Genomic DNA, 24,825 nt, shown 5'->3' with positions numbered 1-24,825 from the left:
TTTGGAAAATGGGGGATGATTTTTTTACCCCCACTTATGATGTATACACGCCCCTTCTTAAAGTGTGATTTGACGTTAAAAAGCGTTAAAGCCTGCCCACAATTCACGTAAGAGTGGGGTGTATCATCCTACAGGGGGGTGAAAAAAAATCATCTCCCACCTTAAATATATGACAATATCACTCAAAAATTGAACACAATCATATTATTTCCCTCCAAATTTTGAAAGAAAAGATTTTTCTCGGATAAATTTTCCCATCAGAAATGTTTTTCCTGCAATCCAAACAGGGCCTAAGAATAGTCTTAATGGGAGAACCGTACAGGAAGCATAAATCCAGTGATCCGAGCCCATTAACATGCGGACCGTACAGGAAGCATAAATTCAGTACTTCAGTCTCACCCCTCCACCCACCCACCCACCCAACTCTTCTTAACGGCTATTCTTACAATTCAATTAATCGATATGTATCTAGTTATGCGAGCCTGTGATGACACGCGGCGCCATATGCGTGAAACACATTGCCACAACACGTGATGTTGTTGTTGTTGTTGGGCTACTGCCTTATTCCTCGTTAAAAGCTACCTCTCTAACGGCGACCACCACAACCAAAATATGATGCAAAGACCAAAAAAAAGTCAAAAGCCCACCCCAATTCACGTTAACAATGGGGTGCATTATCCTAATGAAGGGGCGAAAAAATAATCACTTTATTATACGGTCGCAATGAATTAGTAGGGGCCGATATGGTGATTGGTGAGACAGGTAATACCATATGGCAGAGGGAGCTCCCTGCGCTTTAGTGGCTTATAAAGCCTCCCACCTGTGAAACCCGCCATACGAACCAATGAAAGACTTTATAAGCCACTAAAGCGCAGCGAGCTAGTGCAGGAACACTTTTCTCTTTTTTAAAACATATTTTCAGTCTATGCAATGAGATAATATTACTAGTAAGAGGGAAACGATATATTGCCCTCATTTCTTCCCTGGGCCACCCCCTTCCTGTGTAAAAAGAATCGTCATAAATATACCAATGGGGGTTGCTTTGGGAAGGAAAGGGACCACATTATTTCACTTCCCTTGATAAAATGAAATTCAATTCGCTGTCTCAGATCTCTCACCTGATGAAAACAAACATTTTCTGATGCTGAAAACACAATCAACTCAAATTATCTGCATGCCGAGGAAAAGAAATGAGGAGGGTTGCACATGATACACAGGGCAAATTGAAAAAATACATATGCCCCAACTAAAAAATAAATAATCTACTAGAATACAACATAAAGCGTAGAGATCAGACTGAAACAGATTACAGTGACAGAAAGCCTACAAAATAACCTAACCAACTCCATGATGAACCCTACTTACCTAAGAAAAGCAATATAATGAGAATGAATAGATAATAATAATAAATAAGGTTACAATGGGCCTAACTTCCTAACCCTACTGGATCTAGTTCAGGACTGCTCCTCAGAGAACTCCTCTTCTCATAGTTGCCCAGTGATCTGTCTCCATATTGCCCCTGAAGCAAGCGCGAGTAAGCGTGGAACATACATTTTACATTTCTACAATGTACAGAGTTGAGCTCTTGATTTGCAGTTTGAAAATTCCGTGTGCAAAGCCAATTTTTTTATGACACTGAGAACGAAAAATCAGTACATGTAGATTGGGCGTTGAGATGAACTTCAAATAGAGTTTGAACCTCCAGAGCAAAATGGTAGTGTTCTGTTGCAACACTGAAGTTGTGACTTTGATCCTTGAACCAACCCTTTTAACTAGCAGCAGTACCAGCGGGATGCTGGAGTAGGAACTGCGCAGAGTGTATATCATGAAAGGATGGAGGGAGTTCAACATCAGTTGGGTCTAAGGCGGGAATGGCCTTTGATATGTCTTCTGTCGAAAATGGAATGCTGCAATAGTGAAATAGATAGTAAGAGACCACAAAATGGTAGGGGAAAAATATGCAACAATCCTTATATTTGCACTTAAAACCCATGCCTTGTAGAGTGTAGACATTGACATGTCTGTCTGGTGTAAGACAGAATTGAGAATTTTTTGGTTTTTAATCGGTTTTCTGCGGGCTGGACTGTCTTGGGCCAGCCCGATTGCTGACATATTGCACTGACGGGGAGACCTGGTTCAGAATCGGCCTCATCCACTGGTCGAATATGTCATTGTAATCAAGGCAATACATTTTAAAAAGCGAGCCCTGTGATGGTTATTTTTTGTCATCTTCAATACATAGGGTTACTACAATACAACCACCCAGAGGCTAAAGTTGGTCGCCACAAGACACGTGGAATGGGCTCCACGCTTGTTTTCTATATAAAAACCCTTGCATTTGTGTATAAAAAAAACATGTATTTTCCTCGCAGCAATCGTAGATAAATACTGGGTCACATAAGAGATACAATGATGTAGTCATTAATTAGAAATACAACAGATAAAGAAAATATTTATCGAATAGAAGGAAAGGAAAAGAAATTTACAGTTTTGTCTGTCAAATGTGCTTCTGACGTATCTGACACGACAATTTTTTAGAATCTAGAGTGCCATTGTTACATAGTTGAGAACTAATCAAAGTGCTGTTTGAGGTGTAGACGGCAACTTTTTAAAATCTAGAGTGCCTTTGTTACGTAGAAAGAACCAATCAAATAGTGTTTCAAAACGTGGATGCAGGAAAGAATGCAGCCAATGCAAATCCTAGTCGACTCGGCACGACGCAGTCGAGTACTCGGTTGACACAGCTGCGTACTTGGTTGACGCGGTCATAACTCAAGAAAAAGGAGTTTTGATTGACTTCGTAGGGAAAAACTCAGACTTGGACAAGGATGCGGCCAAGGTAAAACAGAGTTGACTCGAGGGAGTCCAATATGACGCGGGAGTTTTGAAAATGTGGGTCAAAGTAGCTGTTTGAGTAGGTGTACCACCATAGTTATGCAAAACTATATGCATCCATTCAGGTCATGTAAAAAAATTATCCATTGGTCTCATTAATCTACACTATTATAACTCAACCAAACTTGCGTATCATTTTCAATATCAAAAGCCTCCTACGCTTTCACAGAAACTTGCATGTATTTTCAACCACCACCAAAGATTTATTTAATTACTTACCTTAGGTCGTCATCCAATAAAAATGAATTGGACATAAAAGTCTGAGAATCCTTGCTCACAATGTCCCGCATTTTTGTAACCACCTGTGAATTTTCTAACCATTTTCAGAAACCAATAGATACGCCGCAGTGCAAAAGAACAAGTTCAATCTAACTTGCCTCACTCGACACGCTCTGTGTGCCATACATGTCATCCCAGTACATAGAACAGATTCGATAAATTTGTCGCACAGTCAATGCCTGTGTTCAAGTTTCAAAAACAACAAAGAGGAGTTCCACAATGTCAAAGATAAAATGAATAAAAGAGGGCATGTTTCATTCTCAACCAAATCATATTTTAAATTTTTAATCAAAATAAAATATCAATTGAAAATTTGATAAAATTAAGCATTATAAAAGAAAAAAGATCAACTTTGATTACTAAGATAAGATCATACCGGACATAAATCTTGACAGATATCTTCTAGGGACTTTTTCCTTTTCTGATGGATCACCTGTATCAATTACATAACTGAAATAAGGAAAGCTCGAAAGATTTACAACTACTATGTTCTCAACGACAGGGTCATTGACTGTACCAGAAAACCAACAGCTTGTCGGATATAATTTAGCTCATGCCAAGATGTTCCTGCAAACTACAATTAATGTTGATTCAGATTCTAAAATATCTAAGATCGAGACCCAGCTAGTGTCATTGATGAAAAAAACAAAACACTTACCTCCTCTGTTGCATTAGAAATCCATCGTTCTAGTTCCGCAAGCCCAGATTTCACATATTCCCCATTCGAAAATGTGCAACATTCACGTCGTAGAAGAAGACTGAGACAATATTAAATTAGGTCTTATAAAATAAGTGAACCTATCAGTTGATCAAAAGAGACTTCAAGCTCCTCTAAAACCTTAATTACCTGTTGAAAAGTTGTATATTGATGAAAGAGAAAACTTGAGTGACGAGCTTGCGGATAAAAAAGGAGGGTACCTAAAATTACAATTTTCTGGTTCAACTGAATGAGACGAAATAATTGAGAGATAACTTATTGCTCAGTTACACAGGCATTCAAGAGATTTTGATGATAGCATGATCGCTCTAATGAAACTATTACTCATAATGCATGTCGCATGCTGATGAGGCACAGATTCAGAATTCCATATAGGTACAAGGTGCCACTTGGCAAACCCCAAAGCACAAAAATAATGGATTAGAATATATTAATTCATAAAGTCCATGTATTTATAGAATAGAGTTGTTATATGATGAGTGCCCGTATTTCTCTTTTGTAAAATATGAGAAGGAAAAAGTACAAGCAGGAGTCTCTTGTTCAATGATCCAACCTGCTACTGCTAGGCAGTGTTATGAATGGGCCATGCACCAAAATTCATCCCCAACAGACAATCCTAAACCTCCACTTTCTGGCCTTCAAATGGACAGTTAAAATCTAAACTGTCTAAATTCAACAGAAAAGCCTCAACGAATCAAAGGCTTAGAATCACCCAATGAGGATAATTTTGGCATACGGCACATCGATAGAAAGGGATCACTGAATAAGTGGCCCTCACTTACACTTTTGCATGCTCATAATTTTCATAGTAAATATCCATATGCATCACAAAGCAGACCTACACAATAATATGGTTCTAGTGGGATGAGAGCTATAATATCGAATAGAATATTAGAATAATGATTATGAGCAGGAGAATGTTGGTGTATGGCCCATCGATAGAAAGGCATCACTAAACAAGTGACCCTCACTTATAATATTGCATGCTCATAATTTCACAGCAAATATGCATATGGATCACATACCAGACCTACAGAATAATATGGTTATAGTGGGATAATAACGAGCTATATGTATCTCTTAGAATATTTGAATAATAATTATGAGCAATATGAATTATGGAGATGATATCGGAACACCTTGTTCTGATACGAGCATCCGTCTATTGTTTGTTGCTAGCTTGTCAGAAACTGGAAGTATAACATTCAATGAAATAAGTTTAGTGAAAGGGTCCCAAAATCAGAGACACAAATGTCCGTTTTCCTAAATTTACTGTTGTGGAACCCATATAAAACTTTGTGTTGAGAAGGGTAATTAGTAATATGGGAAATGTAAATCTACATTATCAGCATTTAAAAATAACCAAAAATAAAAATTCAAAAGCACCCAAATTCATGGAGCATTAGATATCAGCCAGTGGAATTTTCCCATTGAAAATCACTCATGCAACAACACAACTCTAAACCATGATGACACATTTATTTGGATAAAATCTCAATAAATTTTTATTTTTTTTTAATGGTAAAACCTCAATTAATTCTTTCTCATGCTTTGTGATATTATTTATTTATGGACTTTTGATGATTATTTGTTGATCTAGATACTTTTAATAAGATTTATATTTATACAAAACAAATTTTGAAAAACTCCCCAAGTAGATCATTGACTTGTCTAAGTCAACTCACGTTTGGCCATAATGAGACAATAAAGAACTCTTTTAACCAGCTGGGGTAAATTAGAAAAAAATAAAAAACTAATCGAATTAATCATTAACTCGCCCAACTCAACTTGGTTTTACCTTAGACGAGTTATTGTCCACCTATGAGGATTTAAGCAGTGATATGAACTAATATTTGTTGGGAGATGATATTGATTGATGTAAGAGCTTCCATGTCTTTATGCAAGCATAAAGAGAACAAGGAGAAAATATAAGGGAAGAGACGGGGAAAAAACTCATCGAAGTAATCATTAACTCACCCAACTCAACTTGGTTTTACTTTAGACGAGTTCTTGTCCACATACGAGGATTTAAGCAATGATAGAACTAATATTACTAGGGAGATGATATTGATTGATGCAAGAGCTTCCATGTCTTTATGCAAGCATAAAGAGAACAAGAAGAAAATATAGGAGAAGAGAAGGGAAATATAAGAAAAGGAGCAATCGTCTATTTCGGTCAAAATTTTGGCTGAAAAGGAGCACCCTTGCCGCATAAAATTTTGGCCATTTCGGTGTTGTTTTATTTAAGGGATTTGCTAGGGACCATCGCAGAAGGCATTTCGCAGATGGTCTGTTGCATGTCAGACCAGCCACCTCCCACCTCCTGAATGATGACAAAATCTGCTGAAAAGTGAGCCTCTGTGGCTGTGGCTGGTCTAACATGCGACATACCATCTGTGAAATGCCTTCTGCGGTGGACCCTAGCAAATCCCCTTATTTAACAATAGGAAAATTAGTTAATTTTTTGTATTAAAAATATTAGAAAAAAAATCTAAAATTCATAAAAATCAGAATGGATAAAGAAATAATATAAATAGGACAATTCGAACCATCTTATGGTTATATATTGTATTTTATAATATTATAACTAATAAATGCTCAACTCAACTAAGCCTTTGTCCCAAACTAGTTGGGGTTGGATACTATTATAACTAATAAATAATATCTAAAATTCATATAAATGAGAATGGATAAAGAAATAATATACAACTCAACTCAACTCAACAAAGCCTTTGTCCCAAAATAGCACAATTCATACCATCTTATGGTTATATATTGTATTTTATAATATTATAACTAGCTTCTATAATTTACATTAAAAAATTTAATTCTATGAAAATTTTGTGCATGTATAAAGGATGAGAGGGAATTACCATTAAAAAAAAGGGATGCAAGGGAACTTTAAGATGACTTTTGTCACCATCAAAGTCTGGGCTAATACTAGAGATGGAGACCACATTGGTGCAGACTGGTTTAAGTGCCCAAACGAAAGAAAACACACAAATGGATAGATCCTATATTTAGATAAAATTTCGATCCTCTACAGTAAAGTGAAAGTTTCATTTTCAAATCTTGAAGCAAAATGAAGGGCTGCAGAGGACTACTCATCAGCAGGATGAAACGGTCAATGAAAGCTAGTAGATGTACATACGGAAGCCCATCGCTAGGACAATTTTAGCATTTCCATTGCAATGTGGGAGTGTTGGAATTAATTTATGAAGCCCAAGGGGATATTATTGCTCAACATGTAGTAGTTGTACTCTACCCATTCTAGGAAGAGTAACTGTGTTTCATAGGAGAGTTGAGTGTTTCTTGAGTAAGAAGAAAATTTTCATAATGCAAATTGTGTGAAACACTTCGGTTAAATGAAAAGTAACAAATTTCACTAGCAAAATGAGAATGGTCGGTATGCATTACAAAACCCAACGGAATAGATAGTAAAATGTGCAGTAATTTCCTGTTTTCTTTTAACTATGTTGTGAAGATGTCTTATATTCTGGCAGTGATTCATCAACTTAAGCCACATGTTAGGGTTACGGGTGTGAGTTTTCGGGTGTTTTGTTGGCTCGGGGAAAAGGTAGAAAAGAGAGTTTGTAACCCTAATATCAACATGGTAGAAATCTCTCCTCTGTACGCAGTACGTCAAACCACATAAATCTTGTGTTTATTGCATCTCATCTTGTCAACAGCTGCACATCGAGTTTGATCCTGTTTTGAGGGAGATAAGACCTCTCTCTCGGTTTTCAACAAATAAATATTTGTTTTATCTGCGAAAAGTAAAAAGTTTGTTCTTAAACAGATTTTGTGCCAAAACATTATGATCATGTAAATGCTGCCACTATACAGAAAGGAAAACAAATTAACTTAAATACATCACTATGATACAAAAAAGACATTTTATGAAGGTGCCGCAAATAATGTGAAACAATCAAACAAATATAAATGATTGAACTCTAATATATAGGTACGAACACAAACTGATAAAAATGAATTTATGAAATGCCTAACTGTTAAAATAACCACAAAAAACTTACGAAAGGAAAAGCATTGTCTTACATAATTTTCACGCAAACGAGTCAGAAGAGAATCCAAGAATTTGATTATGCTTTCCCAGTGACTACTCAGTGACTGTTGAGTAACACCTCCAGGTGATCGTGATGATTTACCAGTAGGTCCTCGTACGGTTTTTGGTGCCTTACACATGACACATTGGAGAAAATTTACAACAAAAACATAGAAAGTCTAGAAAAATACAAGACTTATTCCATAATGAATATCAACAAATGTAAGAGCCACATTCCAACCTGAAAAATATGCATTTACAACCAAGTGACCTGATTTCAAAGGCATATAATACACATTTAATTACTCGTTTGTGCGTATTAGTAGATAGAAGCAATTAAAGAGGAGCCATTATTGTCCATCAATGCTTATATTAAAGACGATATTGTCTAAAATAGTTTTCCTCAAAACATTAAATACTCAAAAGGTGCAAGTATAGTTTAAATTGTTGAGAAAATAGGTGTTAAAGGAAGTGGAATAATATGATCATCACCAGACCAAATATCTCGTTCGGAATGAGCAGTGTTAGTTAGTTATGAACTCAAAAGGTGCAAGCATAGTTTAAATTGTTGGGAAAATAGGTGTTAAAGGAAGTGGAATAATATGATCCCCAAAGTGCGATGGCTGGGTGAGGTGTAGGAGGGAGTATCGGGTTATGGCTCATATTACATGTGAGTTGACTTGTTTAAAGAATTTACTATAAGAGTTGGGATTTAAAGTAATCTATACAATTATTTTTGTGACAATCAAGGTGTTATGGAAATAGCCTCCAATCCAGTATTTCATGAATGTACTGACTACTGACTACTAAGCATATTGAAGTGGACTGCCATGTTGTACATGAGAAGGTGACGGGTCGAGATGTATGAACTCTATTTGTGAAGTCGGAGGATTATTAAGCTGATTTGTTTGCAACGTCATTTGAGCCAGAGGTGTGTGGATACTTTGTAGCTAGCTGGGATTATATGATATATACATTCCCAAATTTGAGGGAGTAGTGTTGGAATATGTTTATAATGTACGGGCATTTTTGTCCACTATATTTTTAGCATATAAATACCATAATGTGAAGGGGGTGGGATACAGGACTCTCTTCTCACAATACTCTCCCATCTTCTTTTCTCCTTTTCTTCTTCCTTTGTTTATAGCCTTAATACACAATCATTAACAGATCGTTCATGTCTCTCCAATCGAGACCAAATAAACTTCCAAACCTTGAATTTTTTTTCTTTTTTTGAATGGTAGCAATTTCATTAAAAAAGAGGAAGATTGAAGTGGACCAAAGATTACATACAATAAGAAAAGAGAACAAGGAAAATAAGAAACCAATATGGTCAAGGGGGAAGGAAATCATTCCAAACCTTGTAAATTCAGCCGAAAAAAAAAAAAGTATTCGAGGTTTTTGCAACTTCCTTGCCAAAGAATACTCTTTTTCTTATGCAGGTCCGAACCCCAACAAGTCAAAACTCTCGCTAGGATTCGCCATACACTACAAAATTCCAAGACCAGGTCTCCTTCTCTTTGTTCCCTCTTTCTTTTTTGGTTTTTTCCCACTTACATTATTTTAACTGAATGCGTAAACGATAGTTACCAGGTTGGGAAACAAATGTGGGAACCGACACAGGAAAAAAGAAAAGAAACGAGAATCGGGAAAGCGATAGAAAATTGTATGAAAACACATTGAGAAACGGCTTACAAAACGTGTTGGAAACGTTATCCTACTTTTTTTTATTTTAATTTGTGTTTTCATAAGTTTTTGTGTGGTAGTAAATTTGGAATTTGTTAATTTCAAATTTTTACGAGCTTTTGGGCATAAATACACGCATTTATAACTCTTTCATAATTTTATTTAAATTAGAGGCATCCATGTATGTTTTATGAGTGTTCTTTACATATTGAATTTTAACAAATTTTCTTACTTATTTTTATTTTTAGTAGAATATATATATATATATATATATATATATATATATATATATATATATATATATAAATACACGCATTTATAACTCTTTCATAATTTTATTTAAATTAGAGGCATCCATGTATGTTTTATAAGTGTTCTTTACATATTGAATTTTAACAAATTTTCTTACTTATTTTTATTTTTAGTACAATATATATATATATATATATATATATATATATATATATATATATAGAGAGAGAGAGAGAGAGAGAGAGAGGAAAGTGAAGCTACACCGCCGGTGTAGCTAACTTAGCTATACCGCCGGCTTAAAATACAATGGCCCCACATTGTTTTGGTGATCCAAAGAATTCATTTGATTGGCCCTCACATAGATAGGGTGTCCACCAAAAATCAGCTCCATAGGATCATCCCAACCCTACGATTTGTGGAGGCAAAAATGAACGTGTAAAAACCTTCACAAATTTGTCCATTTTTGCCTCCACAGTTTGAAGGGTTGGGATGATCCTATGGAGCTGATTTTTGGTGGACACCCTATCTATGTGAGGGCCAATCAAATGAATGGTTTGGATCACCAAAACAATGTCGGCCCATTGTATTTTAAGCCGGCGGTGTAGCTAAGTTAGCTACACCGCGTAGCTTCACTTTCCTCAGCGCAACCATGTTTTAATAATTGCACAAACCTAGCTTGTCTTTTCTTTTTTAATTGACTCGTGAGAGCTTTTTGGGAATTGTAATAACCTTTGAAAGCTCTTTAAATACTAAAAAAAAAGATGGGTTGGTGCAAATATCAAAACATGGTTGTGCTGATATCATTTCTAATTCTATTGTTTTCCTTTTGAATATGCATTCCACAAATTTTTGGTGTGATTTCTTAAATATGTTTCCACGCGTTTCACATTGGTTTCTCATGTGTTTCCCATACGTTTCTAATGTGTTTCAGACACATTTCCCCAAAAAAATGTCACATTTTTAAAATGCGTTTTCACCCTCTCAAGGCGCTTCCAGCAACTATGGGGGCAACTAATACCGACCCAGCATGTGAAATGGCACAAAATGACATCGGAGATCGTGTTGTTATTGACAGCAAGCTGTCTAGAATATATCAATCACATATACAACTTTAATAAAAACATGAGCAAAATGGTTCAAGAACACTCAAATAATAAACGATCAATAATCATTGGACATATTGCAGTGCCTGGAATAGTTTCAGCAATAAAGTAATAAAATAATAGGAGGGAATGATAATTATTTTTCAATAGGATGAAGTATCTCACCCACCTGTATGCAAAGACTTAGAAGTGGCAGTATCTCTTTCTTCAGGTTATCCCGAATCAAGCCAAAAATCTTCTCCAAGCAAGCAGTCAATTGCTGCTTAAATAGAATAGCTGGATACCGTGCTTCCAAAAGTGACACATTCTCTTCAGATCCAATGAGTTTCAAAGGGGACTTTAAACCCTGAAAGAATTAAGAGTGAAAGAATGACAAAGGATGCATCCATGTAGCCATGAAAATAGGTTAGTTTCACAACTTAAAAAAGTTTAGTATCTACAAAAAGAACACGCTGACTTTAGAGTTAGGAACTGAGAGATTGTACGCAAACAGAACACACAGCCATAATAGAATGTGCCATAATCACTACAACATTTTCAGGGTTTAAGTAGAAGCACAAGATTATGCCTTAACAAATTCTAAAGTGCCGATGGATTAAAATCCTGAATAAGAGTTAGGAGCTGAGAGATTGTACGCAAACAGAACATAATTTACGCAATCCGTAGGCTCCATTCGTAAGTAAAACCAAACGGTATGACGGCTCAAAAGTAATCAAAAGCTGCATGTTACTGCGTGTTTCTCTTATCAGAAGGTGCTGTTGGATGTATGTTTCTTAGCTAACCATATCGAGTGAATAGCGAATAGAAACTCCAGTTTCTGACTTTGTTGTGAGCCTTGCACTTTACCTCACAAGACTTCCAAAAGCCCTACCCCAACCTTCATAGTTTCCCAAAGACATGATTTGTTTCACACTTCATAACCATGTATGATTAGACAGTGCATAATCCATGATATGCCCAGCTCAATGTCCGACAACAACTCTGACTTTCACCTTTTAGAGCCTCGGTAACAACCATATCAACAAATTCTTTGGTAATAGCATATTAACATATTTTTTTCCAAAACTCAGTACTCAGCATGAAAAAAATATTTCAAATTTTAAGCACTAGACAAAAAACAACAGAACTCGCAAGTCGCAACTACATACACAACGCTCCTACGACACCCGCTTCTCCTGTTTTAGCAGGTGGTTGTACCATCACAGCTTTTGCCATAGTTTTTTCATTCTCCTTCCTCATCCAAACCCTCTCACATTTGTAGCACTATTGCTCCTCACCCACTCTCACGACCTCTATTGCCACCCAACATCTGCTTGGCCGGAGAAAACAGAAGTTTCCAATACTTCAGAGGTTCACAGACGGAGTGAGCAAATGGCTATAGAAACCAAGTCACTGATTCGGTTTCATAGGCTGTCTTAGGCAACCATTCTCAGAAGTTGTTCTTTTGATTTTTCACTCCAAAGGGTAGAGAAAACAAAAAATGGTGGGGTCGACAGAATGCAACCCAATCTTTTTTGCTCAACTGATCTTTTGAAGTGACTTTTGGAGCGACTTTTTGTTGCTTCAAGAATTGAAAAATCGTTTTTTCATGTGATTGCTTGTCGGGATCTTAGCCAAGAGCCCCCAAAGAAGAAGCCCCGACCGTTTTGGTGAATTGTAATTAGTAATGACTATTACATATGAAAGCCTTAAGCTACGTTTCAAGCCTAGAACCATGTCACTATTGTAGAAGCAATTATGGTGTGGCTATCACCTAGCACTACAGACCATGTTTCCCTCTTATATATAAGTACCTTATCAATGTGAAAATCACACACAGGTAGTTCAGTGTAAGGAATTCATTTCTAGAAAGGCTTTATGCATTGTTTTGGTGAGTTTATCTCAGTACATGAATTAGAAGCATTAATTCCTCTTCTTTTCTCAATGCCAGTCACTTGTAAATCTATCTATGTGAGTGACTGGAGTAGTACTGTATAGTTGCAGGTTCATTTTTTCTCACTTGTGGAATGTCATGGCTTCGGCTTCCTTATCATCATAGCTTACAACTAAGAAAATTGGAGCTTTCTTCATTGTCCATGGATTCAAAATACATCACACATCCTCGGATCCCTTTGCTCTTCAACCCAACAATTTGCATTATGGAAACTGTACAATGTTTGTTAGAAAACTCAACACAGCAAATGGTTTAGACCGCTCCAAACTCAATTCTCATTTGAGTAGACGCTACTTAAAAAAGGACACTAGTGGTACTGATAATCATACATAAGAAGGCCCGCTTTAATCAGCCCAAGCTGTCATTTGATAGCTGGCACCCTACCGAAGAATGCATTCCTCTTGAACCCACATTGTACATATATCCTACATACTATAGAATCAATTCTATTAGTCACAGCCAAACATAATTCTGTTTGCACGACAAAAAAATACCGATTCTTGAATTTATTTTTTTTGAATGGTTCCGATTCTTGAATGTTCCCAAACATGATTATGTTTCCAGAAGCACTCCAAAGAATGAAGAGTGATTTTGTGTTCCGGAATGAGAATCAAGAAAATGGTTGCCAAATATGACCTTAGGGCAAAAGAACAACACATGGTAAACCAGCAGGATTGCCAGCAAAGAGATTCAAGAGAAGCTCCTCAGTTGGCAACAAGAAAGTGATGGGGAGAGGTGGTGAAAGTAGAGACTCCTGGCTTCAACAGTGGAGGATGTTTTGGTCATTTTATCTAAAAAGGACATTTTGGTGTAAACAAACAACTGCTACCCATTTTTTGTCTTATCCTGGTGAGTAACTCGAGTGCAGGTTCCCCCATTAATTACTCAATAGGTTTCCATATCATTTTTCAGGAAAAAAAATATATTTCATTGGGCACTGTTGCATTTTATGGGCAGAGAATGGACATTTCATTATTTTTTTATCATCTAAACATTACATTAGTCATTTCCCCAGAACTTTTTGTACTTAAGTTCACTGTATCAATAAAATCAATTTCCTTTAGTCCATTTCAAATGGTATGATACCAAGTAAATTCCTAACAACTTCAAGATTGAATAAATGGCAACAAAATAGCTTAATTGAGAGAAACAAAGATGGAAATATGAAAGATCACGACTAGGAAGTCCATAAAACAACCTACTTGATGACACTATTGCATAAAGAATATAAAAACGCAGACCATAGATTAAGGCTATGCTTCCAGAACTGTTTTGAGTTTCCTTGTATGTGTCTCCATTCATAAGTATTTTTAGCCCTAAGAGTTTTAGCCACTGCTCCATGCAGAATTTATTGTACAATTCAAATTAATTATCAGACAGTACGCTCTTTCAATTCATCATTGACTGTAGAGCATGAAACTTCGTCTCACAGTGGTGGAACTTCTATCATGATGAATTACAACACAATAGAAACAACTGCATAGAATGCAGAGAGATCCCTACTTGAGCTTCCACACAACAAGAACGTCCATGCAACAAAAAAAATGGGAAATGATATCAGCTAAACCATATTTTGATAATTTCACAAGCCATCTTGTCTTTTAGTATTTAAAGAGCTGTCAAAAGGTTATTACATTTCCCAAAAAGTTCTCACGTGCCAATTAAAGAAGAAAAGACAGCTGGGTTTGTGCAAATATGAAAACACCGTTGTGCGGATAACATTTCCCAAAAGAATTTATAAAAATCAATTGTATAGAACTCACTTGTGCAATTCTTCCAGCTAAGGCAGAAGGCCCAGTAGAACGTCGAGAAGGTGTCGTGAGGAAGCCATTCGATCGCAGGTTTCTCTGCAGAAGGCATAGAAGGGTGGAAGCATTGGACAACCAATATGGCAAGATTTTGTTATCATCCCCCACCTGAAATGTTTTCAACAGCCTAATTCACATACACTATCCAAAATAGCTTTATAATAGCCAAATGCCTAATGTAAAGAAATTTTCTTGCATTCATTGAACCTAAAACTACAATCACAAAACCCTCTTTATAGCCACTACTGTGTAAAGCACATCCACAGTTTTGTTCAACACAACATTTAAATATTATGCATGAACAAAGCAAATATAGGCAGAAACCTTCAAAAGGCAATAATTATTTAAGAACTAACTATACAAAGATTCAATACAAAGAGAAAAAAATAGAAGGATATAGGGTGAAAGAGACCTTAAGAGAATCATTAATGCCTTCAATTATAAAGTCAAAAATAGCTGTCCTCTCAGCCTCGAAAGAATGCCAATGAAGAAGACATTTATAAATGATACAAGCTGCAACTGGTTTGCCATCTTTAAAGCCCAAATCTTCTTTAATGCACCTCAAAAGAAATTCATGATTGTCCTGCAAAACAATTTCCCTCGTCAGCTTCAACATATAATGAAATAAAAGTGGAGAAAAGGTGAAACAATGTAAATTCCCATCACTGAAGGCATAAAAACCCTATCCATCGTGGCAGTTAAAGAATTATGCAACCGAGTAAAACATTGGGGTAAGACATCCATCACAAGAAAGGATGAAAAAAGTCCTACTAAAAACTAAGTAGGATAGGTCACCTGATTCCTCTCAGCAGTCATCCTCGATCGTCGTGAGTCAGATAGGCCATGTGTAAAAGGTATAACTTTTGAAGGCGTAGGTGATTCCTGCAGTAATTCAATTATGAATCAAAGCAATTATTTGAAGTGAACCATATAAGTTTAAGAAATGGAAATATAAGGGCATATCTTACAAACAATGCCGTCTGGTCTGCGGTGGGGGCCGCAAGTGCACCAGAGTACTGATTCAACAAAATATAAGCATTTGTGATCACTCTTCAGATTAACAGACCATCGATAACAAAAAATTTACTGACTAAATTGGCTATTATTTATCTCATAAGCACAAGAAATAAGCAATAATTTGTGATTATAATTTCTTATATGTGTATCTAGGAGAACATGTGTAACTAGAATAAAAGATTGTGCCTCCACAGGTCACCTCAGAGAAATATTTGGCAAAAACACCAAGGTTGCGCCTAGGAGACAAGTTTATTGCTTTTTGTCTCAGAACATGATTCTCATCCTCAAAATTTGAGAGCTTCTCCTCCAAGCTGGGTATAAAATAATAAACACATAAGAAACTAGAAATACAGGGAAGTTAAACAATGTATTATTCACAACGCAACATGGGTAAGAAACTATGCAATTACAACTTGTTACCATTGATAAGAGTAGTTAGTACTGCAAGCTAGATTATCAAAATTCAACAGGAAGCTTGGTAAAAAAACAAATAGTGACACATAAAGACCATTACTATAGCCAAAATATCAAGGCATAGAAAAAGTAGCATAGAAGGAAACACATTAATGTGTTGGTATCCATCTTTAAGAAGAATCAATATGTTAGCAACTGGTTAACAAACAACAATTCAAAAGATTAAGAAAGCACCTCTGCAAATTTTGTTGAAGTTGTAAGTACTTTGATTCCACTTCCTGCAACTTTTCCAATGTATCGTTTCTATCTTTCCGAGCTTTCACAAGCTCATGCTCCATTTCCATGTGCTCCTTTGTCAGGGACTCCACTGAACCCTGTACAGAAACAAACAAGGCACATATGTTTTGAGGAAAAAATGTTTTCAATATGAAGCAGACACATCCAGAAAGCAGCTGGTAGGAAAAAAATTCTAAAAGATGCCATTTTAATAAGAATTTTTTTTATATAATTGAATGAGTGATACATCGTGTATGCCTAATCGATGCCATTTATAAGTGGAACCCTCAGCTCCACCATTGAACGTTCGAAAGTCAATCCCTTATTATTGCAAAGTTGCATACTTGCATTACAAATATTACATATACGCTTGCATGCATGGTCAAAAGACGACCATAGCCATACCAATCATACAGCTCCCCCACTCAGAAATGACGTGGCAAGAGCTTATAAAAAGGAGATAAAAATGGACTTCTCAAAAAGTGTTTCAATATCTAGAGCTCAAATTGGGTAACAACATCAACATCACCTTAGTTGAGGATCTATCCAACACATTGTATAAAAGACTTGGTAATTTAATTTCAAAGATTGACCGATTTATTGACAAATTCTGTCCAGATCTAGTGTTCTATTACTAATGTTCTTCAGAAATTCATAATTGTAGTGTCTGAGCTCATGGCACAGGATTGTGTCCCTTGATCCATGGCCAAGGACAAGGTATCTGCAATCCTATGAAGTAGACTATAGTTGTTTCATGCTGAAGAGCTTTCAAAGAGTTTAGTAAGTCTTCTGTTATTGCATATAAGATTTTATGGGGTATGCACCCAGGTTACAATGATACTTTTCTGCACATAGCATGCCATGGAAGTGATTTTTTTACAGTTCCTCCAAACAAGTAAATTTTCTGGGCCTTTTACTGCAAAGGAATGTTTTACTAATTTTCCAATTGAATTTGGAAGTGCACAATTGCTTATTGTCATTATACAGTGCCAAATTTTTCCCAAGTTCTGTCCGTATTTGTTGAGTTCTAACTATGCCGATTTCATGATTAGAGTCCGATCAAGATTTTATAGGATTGTAGAGTAAGCCTGCCAAGACAAGAAACTCTAGATCATAGTTGCTAACGGGAAGTGAACATAAAGCATGTGATACACCTCAATAGAAGAGAACGATAAGCATTATAGAAAGAGATAGGGTTATAGTAGGTTAGAGAGGAAGGGTTAATGTAGGTTAGGTTACAAGTAGTAAATGGGGCTTCAAATTTCATGCAATTAATGCACATAAAAGAAAACACACAATAGTAAATCAAAAATAGCACCATTCAAGACATGAAAACCAGTAAACTTGAAGTACAAAAAAGATCATGTCCCACCTTCAGAAAGACATTCTCCTGGCTCAATTCTGCCATTGCAGTGAGACTGGTCTCCAAAGCTTCTTTCTCTTTCATTGATAACTCTAGCTGATTTAGAAGTAAGGCATTCTTGTTGCATTCATTAGTTGTAGCCAATTTAGCTGCATTTAACTCACCACTCAATAGTTCTAATTCTTTCTTAAGCTTTGAAGTTTCTACAAACTTTGCCTCTTCATTAGATGCCTGCATTCCAAATTTTATAACCATACATCACAACTATAAATGAGAAAACAACAAAAGCGCTGAAAAGAATCATCAGAGTAGATAGATACACGTAATCTCTTTTCCAAATGCAACCGCCACGTGAGATCTTCCACTTGCTTCTCAAGATTAGTCTTTGCCTTGCGCAATGCACCAGCTTCATTTGCTTCCTATGGAAATCAATTTAAGGAAAAAAAATTGATGCTTCAAAATATATCAGAGAAGGGAAAAAAGTGAACAAGCAGATGTCCAGTTTTCACCAATTATGAAACTCATTGACAGATAATACCGCATTTCACTAACACGTACAGGCAAAACATCCTATCAGTTATTGTGTAATCCTTAGAAAAATAACCATATTACTCAAATATGCAGCTGTTCACTTCCTGCTGTAAGAGCAACCAAACGGTCATTAAAAAAAGGACACGACTTACTATAGAAGGCTCTGATGCATCAAATAGAAATTGGAAAATCATTTGAGTAATTATATTCCATATAGAAATGACACGAAAACTCGGTAACCAGCAGAATTCCTATAGCCACAATTCTAGGACTGAATGAAAGGACATTAGGTTAAGAAATTAATAGATTGATTGCTTCTTAGATATTGTGTTCCAGCAAAACTTTTTTCAAGAAACCAATATAACACAATTGTTTCGAGAACATCATGATGTGGGACCAAAAGTAAAGAAAACTAGATATGGTAGCTTTGATTCCAACCGATGCAGGACTAAAAGGGAAGACAAATAGAAATTGTAGCTCTGATACCATGCAAAACCAAAAGGGAAGAAAACTACATGATATAGCTCTGATACCACTCGATGTAGAACTGGTTGGGAAAGACAGACTCGAGTCTACTGAATTTAATCACGGAAGTGAAGATAGCGGGGTAAAGGCCGAGGTTTAAATGTCTAACAAGGGGATGTGGGATCAAGGAAAAAGGGACTGATTTCTAGAGGGTCAGGGAATTGATAAGATGGATTGTGGAATTAATAGGATGGACTGTAACGACTAACTGTGGTGGACAATTGGGATTAATTAAATGGGACTATTATACTGTGAGATGGGACTGCAGATAAAGAATGAGGGGCAGTCAAAGGGTACTGGTTGTGATGGCTGATTGGATGGGGAATGGGTTGGGTGAATTAAATTGAAAATTAGGGACTGCAGGTCTGTTATAGGACTGTTGTTGGATCTCAGATAAGAGAAAGAAAGGAGAAGAAATATGTGTGGCTGTTGATGGTAGTTGGAATAGGGATTAGGGTGTGGCTTTGGAATAGGGAATGGCCTAGGTAGTTTAGGACTGAGGAAAATAGTTTACAACCGTCTCTTGGAATTGTTCAGATCAAGAACTGTTTCAAGAAAAGGGTTTAGGGCTGGGCTGTCGGCTGTGTATAGGATAAGGGAAACGAGTTGAGAAAGATAGGCGGAAATAAGGTAGTGGTAAGCCAGATGGCAGGGGGGTGTTGGAAACTTGCACTTGAGTAGTAAACACTGATTTAAGGTTAGGAAATCGAGAAAAAGGGCGGCCCAGTGCACGAGGCTCCTGCCATTGCGGGGTCTAGCGAGGGCTAGATGTACGCAGCCTTACCCCTGCTTTGAAGAGAGGCTTTTTCCGTGACTCGAACCCGTGACCACCTGGTCACAATGGAGCAACCTTACCGTTGCGCCAAGGCTCAACCTCTTAGGAAATCGAGAACTGAATTAAAATAAGTAAATCAAAGAAAAGAGAGGAAGAAGAGATGAGGGGCTTGAAACACCAACTCCAACGATTGCAAGGGCTGCAACTTCTGAAAATATCGTTCAAAACACTTTATTGCAAGAGAGAGGGAGGGTGGGCAAAGACATCAAATATATAGGCAAAAAAAAAAGCCCATCGACCAAGTGGTTGTGGACTATTAGAACTCTAATCCTACTACCACCGAAACAAATAAAGTCCCTTAATAACTTGGACTAAAATGTCATTCATTTAAGGCCCTGTGAATAGTAAAGTGGGTGCTCTTTCATAAGTGATAACCTAAGTCACTTAAGCGAATAAAATACTGATTCTGCACTTAACCTTGATTAGACCTTGATTCACTTAACCTAATTAAATACTCATTCTAATCTCTATGAAAAAAACATCACAGAAACACCCTAACAGACATGATGGGCCCCACCATCTTAGTTTTTCTTTTTTTTGAATGGTGAAAAAAATCTTTGTTAAACAGAAGACCAAGGCAGTCTATACTCTATACAAGCTACGAGCGTGAGAAGCTAAAAACACGAGTGAAATACAATGAGAATCTCCACCATCCTAGTTGACTACTTAATTCTAGTGAAGGATGGTCCCCCAATACATCTGCATGCTGTTCTTTCAAAAGATACCTAAACGGTCCGATTTGGAAACTCATCCAAGACTTTCATACACATGCCCAATTTTTACGAATTATGATAGGGAATTGGTATTGGCACCCATAAATATACTCAATCAAAAAAAAAATCTAAATTCAATACATGATGTATCCATGATGTAGAACACCATTGCATCCAATATACCACTAGTGCATTTTCTTACAGCATGGGTAAGAATATAACCACTTGCATCATCAAGACCAGATTCATAAAGTTGTAATCAAGAGTGCATGAAGAATATTTCATTTGAAAAGACTAAAGGAATGCCTATTCACTGTATTACCGGCAGCAAATGCAGCACCATTAACTGGGAAAAAGAAGGTTCAACAAGATAAAACTAGTCAGAAAATAATGCCGGTAAACATTAAGCAACCCGGAGACTTGCAAATTCAGGTGCTTGGAAGGATCAATGAGAGCACAGCCAATATAGATAAAACAATTTTGTGCCCCTGTCCAAACCAAATAGACATATAAGACCTTACTGACAGCAATACTAGACCTTACTTATAGAACTCGTGCAAAGCAAACAAGGATGCTAGTAGCATACAAGAGTAAATTAATGACACTCAAAAACAGAACAAATTAGCATCACTAACAATTTTCAATCTCACATTGCTTTCAAAGAGGTGAGTGAAGTTTCATAATATTTATTTACAGAGTAAAATAACAAGGAAATGGACTAGTTAAGTATAGGTTCTGCATTGTAAATTTCATGCCACATCCAACATAGAGAAGTAGCATGCCATGTTAAACCATTATTCATGCTAAAATACATTCGTTCATACCAGTTTAAGCCTCCGAAACTCTCTTTTTGCAAGCTTTCTTCTCCAAGCACATTGTATGGCCACTATATAACTTCGATACCTCCTGAAGACTGAGCAGGCCTTCCACATCCTCCATTGCCCCTACATGATTATATTTATGAAAAGAGAAATACATAAACTAACACAGACAGAACTCAGAACTAGCTTATAATTCAAAACCAGAACTTTTAAAGGTGTTGCAGCAAATAAACAAGAATATGAAAAAGCAACAAAATAAACAGAAATGAGCAATTAGTTCTCTTTTCTATTCTACTCTTCGAAGCTACAACGTAAGACACTCCATATTTTTCTGACAAAATGCATAAATGGGGACTTGAATTGGCAATATAAATGATTGTGACAGCTCATGTCCCTATCCAAGTTACATAAGGAACAACTAGCAAAGTGAGAAATTTGTCCTCAAGTGAGGGAAGTGGATATTTTATCAGAGCAACCGTGTTTAGATCAGAATTATCCAAATTCATAAGAAAGGAAGAACCACTGGCAAAGTGAGAAAGCGACCATTCTTTTCCTCATATGATAGAAGAGTAGATTTCACCCCCCACCCACCCCCCGCCCCCCCCCCCCCCCCCCCCCCCCCGCCCCCCCGCGGCGCCCCAACACACACACCCACACACACACAAAACAAATCTGGATCAAGGCACCATATCCATTGTCAATTGGCTCAAGGAGGAGTCTTACCCATCATAGAAGTTTTGTTCTCAACTCAGGGCGGTGGATTTTTTTATGTTTGACATCAGAATAAACCAAATTCATATGAAAGGCAATACAATAGCTGATAGCATTTTCAATTTTGCAATTAATTGTACAGAATTGATGTATTGTACTTATATGTTCTCTATGTAGGAGATCATGTTCAAAGATGACAATAGAAGTCCCAGAAAGAAAAAAGAAAAACAATTAAATACATGAGCTTAATTTAACAACTTTTGAGTAGCATCCGTGAAACCATGTCTGATCACTAAAGCATGTAATATGTGGAAACCAAAACCTAAAACTTTATACACAAAAACACATGGTGCTAAGTGCACAATAGGTATATAGCTTCACCAGCCATTGTTCAGATGCTTGCCAAAACCAAGTCTTACATCATCAAGTGAAAACTGGCTTAGTTTTAAGGAAGAGGAAATTGTTAATTGACTATCACGGTGCCTTATGCATAGAGGCAGAAGAAACAGCTAGTCACTTTCTTCTTCACTGCAAAGTGGCTAGGGAGGTATGGAGCAAGCTTCTTAATCGGTTTGGTATTCATTGGGTTTTCCCTGGAAACCTTATTGATCTCCTTCACGTTTGGTCGGCTGCCCCGTGAGAAAAGAAAAGGAAATTTTTTGTGGAATCTATCCCTATTGGCTACTATTAGGGTGCTTTGGAAGGAACGAGATTCGAGAATCTTCAAAGTGCATTCTAGAGGTCCTTCTTTCCTATTCACCAAAGTGATTGCCCTCACAATTTCTTGGGTGAAATCCCTCTCATCATTTGCTTTTGTGCCTGCTTATGATTTCTAGGAAGGATGAAGAGAAGTATGTTGGAGTGAAGAAACGAAACAAAAAGTAATCCAAAATTGGGACCCGCCGCCTCCGAACTTCCTAACGTTAAACTTTGATGGTTCGAGTTTGGGCAATCAGGATCCGGCCGGTACTGGAGGGGTATTAAGAAATGAAGTAGGGGAAGTATTGTGGGCTTTCGCGGCCCCATTGACGATGCGGACGCTATGGAAGCCGAGGTTCGTGCAGCACATCAGGGCTTAAAGCTATTGGCTGCGAATAGAGTGGATAATGTGGTAGTAGAAAGGGGGCCCTGTGAATGTTATTAAGTGGCCAAAAGGGATACAAAATCACCCGTGGAGATTTGATAAGTTTTTTGATGAAATGTTTGATTGGATGAGACCTTTATCGCTAGACTTCAAACATGTTTGTAGGTCGGCAAACGAGGTGGCAGATAGGCTTGCTTGGGAAGGAGTGTTGAAAGAGTCATTGGCGTTCTTTGATTCTCTCCCTCCGTGACTTTCCTTTGATATCTTTTGTATCTTTCTTTACTTTGTTGATCCCTCTTCCTTGTATCTTGACCATCTCGATCTTTTTCTTGCAATAAAATTGGCAACCATTCAAAAGAAAAAAAGTGAAAACTATCTTAGACACCATTCCCAAGATTGACCACTACCAAATTGTAGCTAAATTTTACAGCAATAAATCAGTGCATATTGGTTATAAAAAATATACAGACAACTGTAAATCATGGAACTAGCTTCAATCCATAAATTACAATTACCAACAAGAAAAACATATATTGTACTAGGCATAGTGATGCGTAAAATATGGTTATACAGAAACAAGAAATAGAATACAAATTTGTCCAAAAAAAAAAACAGAGGCTGACATCTGTACACGGTGTAACACACCAGAGAGAACTCTTATTTTATTTTTTTTGAAATGTTGAGAGAACTACTAATTCATCCGGTAAATGGGATCACCTGAATTAATGAGATTATACGGGAACGAGAAATAGAAGATGAATTTATAAAAAAATAAAAAATAAAAGATCGCGGCTTGCATCTGTAAACAGTGTGTATCAAACCAGAGGTAACTACTAGCTACTAAATCATCCTGTAAAAAAGATCACCTGAATCACCATGGCAGCACTCTCTTCCTTTCTATGCAGAAATTTCTGACGAGTAGATAAACCTCGGATGCTGGACTGTATAAGAATAATGGCTGAATGAAGTTGCAAATAAGCACGACGGAACAGCCATCTACGAGCATATTTTTGAATTGAAAGAGCTGCCGCAACTTGCTGTTTAGCTGCATATAAATTTCGACCAAGCCATCCTGCACAAAATGACCAGACACATTTCACGCAGTTAATTTTTACTAACCACCCATCTCATCATTCCTTGGAGCTATACTTATTTAAACCAAACAATGGACAAGCCAAAATTAGATATCACAGCATCCTAAAATTATTTCATATCTTAATCCAGTGTTCTGATTCAAAGACCAAAGCACGAGACCAAAGATAAAGAGGAAAACCAAATATATAGCCATGTTATGTTCATTAACCAGCCAAAAGATATAAAACATCAATGACGTTAACATATATTGTTGAACACATTGAAAACTATGGAAAAGACATTCTGTAATCGCCATGCCGAAAAAGGCTTTAGCAAATCCAAAATTGATCACAAAATACATGGAAAAGACATTCTGTAATTGCCATGCCGAAAAGGGCTTTAGAAACCGTCAGAGCATCTCAACAAGCAGGTCATCATTTAAAAAATGATCTAAATAAGTAAAAACTGTGTTCGGAAGTTCTGAAGCAACTGCAGTCCATAGCATATAGGAGTGCAAAAAACAAATGACGACAGAAATAGAGGAAAATGCTTAAACAAAATGGTAAAGTTGATGGATGAAAAAAAAAACAGTACAGGAAGTGACTTCTTCATTCTGACAGAGATGAGCAATTCGTTGAAATGTAAATTTGAATATGAAGAGAATTGTGAATGTGATCCATAAAAAGTGAAAACAAGAGTTAATAGCATATAGGAATGCGAAAAA

At 36.7% G+C, this 24,825-nt stretch overlaps 1 protein-coding gene across 4 annotated transcripts in view; it reads right to left on the bottom strand.

Moving 5' to 3' along the window:
• Positions 1-1,223: 1,223 nt before the first annotated feature.
• The window catches only part of XI-I (myosin), a 60,700-nt gene continuing 37,098 nt past the window's right edge, over positions 1,224-24,825 (bottom strand). For all 4 annotated transcript variants that reach the window (XM_077380239.1, XM_077380241.1, XM_077380240.1 and 1 more), the window contains 19 exons: positions 23,894-24,099; positions 21,236-21,355; positions 18,128-18,226; positions 17,817-18,038; positions 16,403-16,542; positions 15,954-16,065; positions 15,706-15,753; positions 15,533-15,619; positions 15,150-15,320; positions 14,693-14,845; positions 11,166-11,342; positions 7,949-8,086; positions 4,022-4,092; positions 3,833-3,932; positions 3,692-3,748; positions 3,551-3,607; positions 3,273-3,353; positions 3,115-3,197; positions 1,224-1,907 (listed from right to left, as the gene is read on the bottom strand). In XM_077380239.1, the coding sequence (XP_077236354.1) occupies positions 1,769-1,907; positions 3,115-3,197; positions 3,273-3,353; positions 3,551-3,607; positions 3,692-3,748; positions 3,833-3,932; positions 4,022-4,092; positions 7,949-8,086; positions 11,166-11,342; positions 14,693-14,845; positions 15,150-15,320; positions 15,533-15,619; positions 15,706-15,753; positions 15,954-16,065; positions 16,403-16,542; positions 17,817-18,038; positions 18,128-18,226; positions 21,236-21,355; positions 23,894-24,099 (2,261 nt within the window). In that variant the 3' untranslated portion in view covers positions 1,224-1,768. The remainder of the gene's footprint in view (positions 1,908-3,114; positions 3,198-3,272; positions 3,354-3,550; positions 3,608-3,691; positions 3,749-3,832; positions 3,933-4,021; positions 4,093-7,948; positions 8,087-11,165; positions 11,343-14,692; positions 14,846-15,149; positions 15,321-15,532; positions 15,620-15,705; positions 15,754-15,953; positions 16,066-16,402; positions 16,543-17,816; positions 18,039-18,127; positions 18,227-21,235; positions 21,356-23,893; positions 24,100-24,825) is intronic.

Source organism: Tasmannia lanceolata, unplaced genomic scaffold, assembly GCF_043159265.1.
Source record: "Tasmannia lanceolata isolate RefF3 unplaced genomic scaffold, GAP_Taslan_0.1 ptg000005l, whole genome shotgun sequence".
NCBI lineage: Eukaryota > Viridiplantae > Streptophyta > Magnoliopsida > Canellales > Winteraceae > Tasmannia > Tasmannia lanceolata.
Note: the sequence above shows the minus strand (reverse complement) of the source record. Positions and strands in the feature narration are given on the sequence as shown.